The sequence below is a fragment of the Xiphophorus maculatus genome, chromosome 13 (genome assembly GCF_002775205.1).
Source record: "Xiphophorus maculatus strain JP 163 A chromosome 13, X_maculatus-5.0-male, whole genome shotgun sequence".
NCBI lineage: Eukaryota > Metazoa > Chordata > Actinopteri > Cyprinodontiformes > Poeciliidae > Xiphophorus > Xiphophorus maculatus.
The window spans coordinates 24,545,730-24,555,714 of record NC_036455.1 but is presented as its reverse complement, the minus strand read 5'-3'; the positions used below and the strand labels follow the sequence as shown (position 1 = coordinate 24,555,714).

Below are 9,985 nucleotides of genomic sequence, written 5' to 3'. Positions count from 1 at the left end.
ATGTAAAAATTCAGCTGCCCATCACTTCAGTGCAGGTATTGGGTCATTTTTTTGTCATTTAAGGTTTGTAGATGCTAATCTCGACTGTTATATCTGCAAAATTTCATCGTGTGTGTAGCATTTTTTCTGAAACAAGCAAGACCTTATTTGAAATGACATGGATGCTTATACAGAATTATGAATAATGATTTTAATTTGAACCGATCACAACTCGGATGATCCAACTTTTCCCTCCTCAACGCTTCAAAAATAACTTCTAAATTCAGCAGACAGACCGCAGTACGACCTTTACCTTTTACAGCTGGTAATATGCTTGTATTTTCATTTTCTACTCTTTGTAAAGTTTTTGCTCGTGCTTCTGTGTGTCTTGATTTGGTATTTCTACTGAACCTGATTTCCACAAGTCTGTTCAGAGATCATACGGATTTTTACTCAATTCAACACTCTCCATGTATGCAAAGCTCTTAAAATAAAATTGAAAATTCTCATTTTTCACTAAATTTGTCTGAATTTGTGGCATTGCTCAAATAAATGCAGCTTAAGAATATTTCTTTTATATTTGTAAAGTGACCAGAATAAGTATATTTTTTTATATTACTCTTCAAAAGAACATAAGATTATATAAAAATAGATGCATGGATATCTTTAAGTCTAAATATGACCCCGAAAAAATTGAGGCTGGACCCAGCTGAATCTTTCTGCCACTACAGTGAACAGTATGGCACAGGAGATAATTAAACCTCTCCAAATCTCACTGTCAGTTTGCAATATTTATGCGATGGAGAAGCTGACTTTTATTATGAGACAAGAGGTGGAAAAATTCACACTCCTGTGTAGGAACCCTGAGCTCAGTATATAACACCTATAAGTACTTTCTTTATTATTATTATTATTATTATTATTAGCTAACGGCTGCAATGGGCTGCACAGTAAAACATTAGAAACATTGCTAGTTGTGACAGCTATTGGTATACGTTTATGCAGCATTACAATAACTATTATTTTCTAGATCTTGACCTGTCATTCTTGTACCAATGACCTTTATTAATGGCGCATAAATTAGATTAAGCATCCACTTGTTTTCTTTGGACTCCATGTTTCTATGTGAAACATAGTGTCAGTGAATCAGCTATTGTTTTTCTCCATGGTGAATCACTGAGGCTGAATCAACAGACTCTGTGATCATTTCCCTCCTCTATAGAAAGCTCCTTAAAGCTAGTCTCACCACGGCATGCTGTCATGTCTCATTTCATCTCCTCAGAAAAGGTCGGACCTCCTAAAGCATGCCGCTGCACATACCTTGAGTAAACAATTCTTTAAACCCGACGCTGCTTCAGCTCAGTTTTCTCACACCTTTTGCTTTATGCTGGCGGTGTTGATATGAAACAATACAAGGTTCACCTGAAAAGAGGCAATATTGATATTAACACGGGTTGTAAGAGAGACAAATCTATACACCAGTCAGCTTGTGTTTGTGTTTTCAGTTATATGGGCTGTCCTTTGCCCCCGAAACGTGTTCAGTGCACAGGACACACCTTGTTTGATAGCACACACTATGACTGTATGTTCGGCTCCTAAGGGAGTGGCTCTTGTCAGATTGTCTGCCTAACCATCCATGTCCTGATATCACACACACACAGACTCACAAACCGTGGAGGCCATGTTTCTGAGCTCTCACCTTTTATGTTTGCACTTGCCTTGTTAATGTAGCGCCAACATGAAATGTGAGGAGTGAGAGCGGGAGCAGTAGCATACAGCTGTGGGGATGCGTGCCACATGCTGCGGCTGAAAGTGAGGAGAAAGGAAACATGCAGAGAAGGCAGAAACGAAAGAAGTGAGAAAAGAGGGAGAAAGTACAGATACTTTCTGCATACTGGAATTAGTCTTGAAAGCAAACACTGGCAGGTAGAAAGACGCAGAAAAGCTGGGTGCGGCTGCAATGAGGAATGTGCTTAAGGCATCTTACCACACCCAACCTCTTTTGCCTCACTCCCTCCCTGCCCCCACTTTGTCTCTCGCTAAGTCTTCCAAGGACTCTGTCTCCATCTCTCAGCCTCTTTCAGCCCGACACCGCCCTCGCTGAGTCACCTGGCAGCCTGTCAGCAGGTGTGCAGTTCTGGAACAGAGAGAAAGGTTAGCCTGCACACCTGGCTGATGATCCCTGGCGTCACTAGAGCGCCGTCTGATTAAGAAATGTGTTTTGAAAATACCATCTTTAGAGAATGGGAAATGATTTGCATTGCATTTTTCTAAGTACCGTAATTAAATAGGAACATGCAATGTAAATATACAAAAGGGTTTATATTGGAAGATGAAAATGCAAACATGAGGCAGTTAAACATGAGATGAAATCATTTTTTTTAGCAGAATAGATGGATGTTAGCCCTAATTTAAGATGAAGCACTGTATGATGAATTTTCATTGAAATGTTAAACAAGTTATAACACTTAAACCTTTTCACATTTTGTCATGTCTCAACCATAGATTTCAGTGTATGTCATTGCGATCGCATGTGATAGACGCACACAAAGTTGTACACAATTTAGAACATTAAACAAAAATTATATATTGGATTTGTTTGTTACAAATAAAATCTAAAAAGTGTGCCTCTATAGAAACATCTTGCACACATGTGGGGGTATGTTTCTATCAGCTAAAGATGCAGGATTTTTCTGCATTTACACAGAGAAGCTTGTTTCTCGTAGCCACCATTAAAAATGGGAAAGACAACAAATCCTGCCATTTAGTTAAGGCAGATGAGGGAACGTGTTCACAAGTCACAAAATGGCAAGAAGAAACTAGCTGTTCAAATAAACCTGTCTAGATTTACTGTCAGAAGAATGACTAAGAAATTTAAACTATTTAAACAGTGAGAAGGAACACTGGAGAGGCTAAATTTGAGTTGTCGCCACACGCAGTGAGAAGGATGGCAAGGCAGATATAACCCTTCCAAATTTCACTCATCCAGCACTTTGCATAGTTAACCAATTCTAATCAAAGGGTGATAAACTCTGCAGTGCTCTTCCTCTCATGACTGGCAATGAATTAGAGGCTAAATGTGCATCTGTTCTGTCAGAGCCAAAAGAGAATAAAATAATAGTGTTCATGCTGAATCTGGGTCAATCTGTTGTTGAGTGAATCTGCATTCAGGGAAATCCAGCTAGTTCCAAATTACATTACCGTCACACCTTTCTCTGAATACTTTTATTCATCTCCATTGCTGATGTCGCTTTTGTTCCAGCGCAGATTTAATCTGCGCGCTCTGGTGTCAATGAGATACTTGGTGAATGTTGAGCAGCAAGCACAATGAAGTTACTCTGCAAGTCTCCTGTATCTGCTTCTTTGTCTCTGTCTCTGTGAGCTCTCCCAGCATGCTTTTCTCACGCTGTAATGTCACACCTGCGTATAAGGTGACTCCCAGGAGTCTGACGCTTCGAAGTCAGTTTTGCACTACAGTGGTGGCCGGAAAGATACATACGCACACATTTCTTTTGCAGACCTGTAAAGCTGTGTAAAAGTGGTGCCGTACGCAACTGATACGATGCGACACTGAATTACAGAAACAATACAGCAACTTTAGATAATTTTCTTTAGTTTGCATTGAGAAACACTGGCAATGTACTATTTTTTAAAAATAATTATTTTTTAAAAATCATTGTTATGAAAAAAATAGTTATTACTACTACAAGTTAACCGATTTAAAATAGAGATTTTGTGAACAAAATACATTGGTCAGAAAGCAAATGTATGTGCCTACAATTAAGTGAGCTGAAGCTAAAGTACTACCTAAAATAATCTCTGTCAAGTACTTCCAAATGAGTTTTGTGTCATGATCCTGACAAACCTGCATGTGTGCGTTATCATCACATGAATGTCTGTATATTTTACTGTTGTAATCATAGCTCGAGGCCTGTCTCAAGCACTGGATATGTTTTTAGCTCTGGGTGGAGTGTTATTGTAAGAACCAATCAGCCCAGTTATGAGAAAAGTCCCTGTAGTGCACGGTAAGTTTTCATTTGTCTTTCATAAATAATTGTGTGTGGTATGTATTGTGTGTTAAAGAGGAGGAAGAAAATGCTACTGTGCCATCACTGCATACCTACAAACTGGTGTTGTCACTCTGGTGCTAATATTACCTCTGCGCACGGACCGATAATCATGACTTTGGGAAACTACATGCATAACGTCCACAAAGTTTGCCTGATGAGATCAGACGGTAAATAAAGACGGTGTATAACACATCCAGTGACTCGTCGTGAACGTTATTTGTTATGTTTTCGTTTCAAGTTTGAAGCCAAATGTAGGCTGAAACAGAAACAGAAAGGCGACGTGGAGAGTTTTTAATAATGAGAAACAAAACCCTACAAAAGCGACAGGACATTAAACTGTTGTGAGTGTAATAGACAGTCTAATGGAATAAATGATAAAGGAACCAGGTGAACTGACTAGAGGAAATGTGGCACAGCTGTGACCATAAAAACACATGCAAACTAAGTGAGGAAGACTGATTAACACAAAGGGAGATTAACAAAAACTCAAGAACTACAAACCAATGGGAAAAACGATCATCAAATTTAAACCAAACTGAAATAAACTGAGAAACTAAACACAAAGGAATCAACTCCGCACCCCTCTGACATTAATGAACACAAAAAATGAACTAAATATGGCAAGACTGGGAGAACACACCACAAGGAAATGATCAAAAACAAAAAAAGAAATCCAAAACCAAATGTGGTAAAACATAAACAATAAAGCGCTTTTCTCCACCTTTCAGCTTTATTTTAAACTTAGTTTGGAAGGTCTTTGTTCTCAATCTGATTAAGAACACACAAAAAAATACTTCCAAACAAACCAATTGAGTCCTTGGACAGGTTGTGACTTCAAAAGCTCCTCACATTTGCAAATACACAGACAAGTGTTTGCACCAGAAACTTTTCTGATGTGGTGTTAATTATGGGTTGTCAAAGAAAACTGTAGCTCAGCAGGTGGATGCTGATAGAGGTCAAAACATGCAGGCAGTCATCCTTATCTAAAAGAGCAGGCTGATAAATAAGCTGAAACTCAATCCCACAGTAGGACTCATAAAAATGTTTGACTATCTCATTATTTTTATGTTTAAAAGTCTGAAAAGACACAATTCATTCTTTCTAGAATGACCCTTCATCATTGCTGACCATTTTATCCAACAGTCCAATCCTTATGAGCAGATTGAAACTCAATTTTTTCCTTGTACGCTCTTTAGTTGGGATTTTAGATCTCCTGAAGCCCAAATGGAGTCGTATTTTCTCACAAGATACAAATGACTAACATGTTTTGATCCAGTTTAGCGAGTGGATCATTTATGAGAATGTCTGATTAATGTTTGTTTCTATAAGCTTCTAATTTTCCGCCGAGTGAATGCTGTATCTGGGTATTTATTTGCGATTTAAGCTGATATGACTCACAGGAAGTAATGATGCTGACAGTGTTCAATAGATGCATCAAGAGTCTCACCAACAATCTACGGAAAAATGTGGTCCTACAGCACCATCTACTGGACTGAGTCGGACAGTAGGATGCAAATTTACTGTCGTTCCTGGAATTGCAGCAGCATGGTTTCCCAGAAAGTTTTATACACAACACCGAAGTTGGATTTGAGTAAAAATAAAAAATTTCAGTTAATCTGGGAATTTTGGCAAGGAGGTTCTCTCATCTCATCCACAGTCCAAAAGAACTTGTAATCACTGTCCTGTGTCAGTATGTGTTTTTGCATAATGACAACAAAATAAATATTTTTTAAAAACACACACAATTGAAGTAATAATAATAATAATAATAATAATAATAATAATAATAATAATAATAATAATAATAATAATAATAATAATAATGTTATTACTTTTTTCAGTACCATTTTATTATTGTTGTGTTGTTTAAAATCACAATACAGCTATCAAATATCAATTATTTTGACGATATTTGTTCTCTTTTTTCTTTACTTTATATTTTTTGCGTTCTTCTAAATTTTAATGTGTTTCTATTTTAATAATTATCTACAGTAGATCAGTGGTGCCCAAGTCCAAAGTGTCTATATTGACCACGGCCCACTCTTGATCCACGTGATCGTGACAGAGATCCACTCCTGAGTCACTCTTGTGACAGAGATCCACGTTGCCTCGTGACAGAACTTTGCCTTGTGATAGAGTTGGATCAACACTCTCAGTAGTTGAAATTTAAATCACATCTGTGTTGATTTACCTAACACTAGTGTGTAGTGTCAAAAGTTAACACTATGAACGTGTTAATTATTAAGCTCCAGACAAGACGTCATACTGCTGGCCTCTCTCCTCGGGCAAACGCGTGACGTCACAGATACTTTACAATTGTGGAAGCAGCTCTGTTTAAGCAGCTGCTTAAATTTAACTCTCTGGAATAACACCAACTCTTTAGGGAAACGAGGCGTTTATGTTGTTGAATCAGACTAAACAAGTGATGAATTAACGCTGTATTTTAACATACAACACCAACACTGGAAATCTAACCGTTTTGAATTTGCTGTGCACCCTGCAACTCTAACATGCGTTCCTACTCCAACACGCCTGAATCAAGACCGACTAGCAGTGATCGGCCTGCTAATGAACCATTCATTTGATGTGCGTCGGAGACAAACAGCAAAATGATGCAATATTTCTTCACCGCTGATAGGGCAACTCCCTTCCCAGTGCCAACAGAAACTTACTGAGGGTGTTTGTTGTTGATAACCCATTTCCATGGCAGGGAAAGCGAAAATGACTCTAAGTTTCGTTTTCCTGACTACAGCTGATTCTGTCGCATATAAATAACGCGGCAGTCTGTGGAGCAACATTCAGAGGACAAGCACTGCGTTTCTGCGGATCTCCAGACGTCAGAAAATAAAGCAAAATGAGCAGACCAGCAGGTAATGCCTTTTTTTACCCCCACATATGTATGCAGGATTGTTCTTGTAGTTTACTGCAGTTTTTTTTTTATTCTAGAAACAAGTGCGTTGCTTTGTTTTGAAAAGCGTATTGGACGCTGACGTAATCATTATAATGATCCTAATAAGGTGAAGTGAAGATCTATTTGTAAGTTGAGGTCATAACATGTGATAAATTAAAGGAGAAAAGCGTATTGGACGCTGACTTAATCATTATAATGAAGACAGAGTCCCACTGAAAAACAAAGCTTTTCGACTTAATAAAAACCCCAAATAGTGACTCGCATTGAGGAAAAAGAAAATTCATATGATAACATATGATAGTTTTGCCTGTAAAAATTGTTATAAAAGAATATTTTATAAGAAGGCGAACTCTCACGGCTCGGCTGGAGTAAACAACTGGGTCAAATGCGCCCCCTTATGGTCAGATGTTAACTGAAAAAGGTGCCAAATTTGCACGTAGTCATGTTTATGGGCTTCTCGCATTATTTTATACACCACTGAAAAGTCAGTAGTGCAAAAAATTTTAAATTGAGAACATAAATAGAATAACTATAAATCCAGAAATCCAATGTCTCAGAACATTAGAATGTTATAAGACAAATTAAAATTCCTTTTAAATACAGAAAGTTTTACCATTTATGTCCAAAGCAGGTTTCAGCACCCTGCAGGGTTTTCTTTGGCTTTTTTCCAAAATCCGTAAAAATTGCATATAATGGAAAGTTGAGTGAAAGGAAAAAGTGCTGCAGGAAACGGTAAAGAAGTCTTAAAAGGTTTCTTTCTTTATTGAGTCTGTGTATTATCACTTTTTTCAGAAAAATTAATTTTGCATTATTAGCTGTGAGCTGTGTCACGTTTAGTAAAAAAAAAAAGAGGTAAATTCACAAAAAGAAATTAGCAAAACATGTTAATGTAAAATGTTTGTATGTCAGTGTTTAAATTAAAACTTATGTCTCTAAAGGGAGACAGGTGGAGCACCTAAGGGACTCATATGGGTTAAACAATGATAGTAATTTAATATTGCAAGATTTGATATCAGTCTGATGTCTGGAAAATGACAGATTCAAGTTGCAAGGGTCACGCTTAAAACATTACAATTCTACCCTGGCAGGATAATTTGAGAAATAATTGACATTTTCGGACTAGATTTTAACTTTCTTTTTTTGTTTACTCAATTAGGTTGGGTCCCAGCTTTCTGGCTGGACATATTTGATGAACTCCTTTATGATGACAATGAGCTGGACTACGGAGACGAGTGGAATCTAAACTTTAACTACACCCAAACAGACGAAATCACCAAAGAACAGAGGAAGAGAGGCTGGAAAGTGTATTCCCATTGTGCCTTTGGAAAGTACGTATTCTGCTTTACTGGCAGTATCATTCTTTTGAGGCGGGGACAGAAACTGTGCAAGTTGTTAATTTAGTACTGGATGTGATTTATCTAGAAAGGTTATCCAGATATGTACTCTTTTTCAAAGGGAATATGATGTAAAATGTAGAAGCACCATTTAAAATCTGATAAAATTATGTCTTTTTTTTATCTTTGTTGAATATGCGCCTAAAGTCTGCATCCATCACCTGATTTTCCCCAGGTTCCAGTGCGGAGCTTGTCATAAGACCTGGCGTTCGGCTCGAGCGGTGGTGCTGTTCCGCTACCGGGTGAGAAACGGCCGGGGTACGGTGATAATGCGACCTTTTGGTCAAGCTTGTCGTCAATGCCAGGACGGGGCATTTGATCTTCCAGGTTTCACCAGGAAAGAAGTGGAACACGCTTTGCTCAGGCTTTTTTCCAAAATCCGTAAAAATTGCTATGGGGAGGAGGAAAGCGACGAAGCTTCTTCGACATCCTCTGCTAAAGTGTGGACCAAGCCCCACGAGGCAGCACTGTGTGAGGCCTGCCGTCTGGGCATTTGCTGTCTGGAGGATGAGTGAAGGAGAGACATCCCATCTTTCTCAGTTTTGGCAGACCTTATCCTTGACGTTTTGAGATTGTAAATATGTTTGTCAGATAAAGTTTGACGTGATACTGGGACCAAAAATCAGCTTTTGTAAAATTAAAATGACTTGGGTCATTTTTTTGTTTGCTTATTTAGTTATCGTAGACATATTGTACATATGATACTTGTGCATTTATGGTAAAAATTGACATTTCACCTTATTTTATAATGATCTATACTTTTTATTATTCAATTAAGGTAATCTAAATACATCTATGCAAGTGGGATTTTTTTTCCCCTTTTTTTGTCAGATGTTCCACAAAGTTTGATAATGTTGGCAATGGGGATGTTTTATTAAAAAAGACTTGTCTGCTGTTAATTCCTCACATTGTAAAGAGATTTATTATATTTAGATATATTTTCTAATATCTTATTTATGAAACCAATACTTACAGAAGTTAAGGTACATATATGTTAGAACAGGGTGAAGTATTATAGTGACAATATATCCTGTTTACTGTATGTTCACCTAACCTGAAGCTCAGCAGATAGAAAATACCAATAGAACCAGGAAGTTTGTGTAAAAATAAAAATCAACCCTAACATAAACTGTAGGTGTGCATCTGTGCGTGATTTTGTTACAATATGTTTGCTCTTCATTGAGTGACGTTACTGACAGTGGGTAGAGTAGCCAGAAATTTTTCTTAAATAAGATTGACAATACTTCAGAATATTAAGAAATATTACTGGTAAAACTACACTGTAATACATTGAGCCAAAGTACGTATCATTCAAAATGTTATTAGTTGCTACACCTATCTGATGGAAAAAGCTCTATAAAAAGTTGGATATGATTTAATTTGATGGATATAAGACAATTATTATTTAAGCTTGAATTATATTCTATAATTCATCAAAAGGATACGCAATTAGATGAGAAGGTTTAAAGTTATTTTGTTTTTGTTCAGTTTTTTATTGCAAGCGTAAATAAGTAATTTTATATTTAATGGATTACACCTCAGTACGGCAGATGGCGCTGATACACTACGATTAAAATTTACAGAAGAAGAAGACGACTTTGCTTTCTTTACTTTGTGAAAATTGCTAAACA

General features: G+C 37.2%; 1 protein-coding gene across 1 annotated transcript; it reads left to right on the top strand.

The window, feature by feature from the left end:
• Positions 1-6,711: 6,711 nt before the first annotated feature.
• Positions 6,712-9,483, top strand: LOC102223882 (receptor-transporting protein 3-like). Its single transcript, XM_023344523.1, has 3 exons — positions 6,712-6,919; positions 8,117-8,288; positions 8,530-9,483. Exons 1-3 carry the CDS (start codon positions 6,904-6,906, stop codon positions 8,867-8,869), a joined length of 528 nt encoding a protein of 175 aa, XP_023200291.1. The 5' UTR covers positions 6,712-6,903; the 3' UTR covers positions 8,870-9,483.
• Positions 9,484-9,985: the final 502 nt, after the last annotated feature.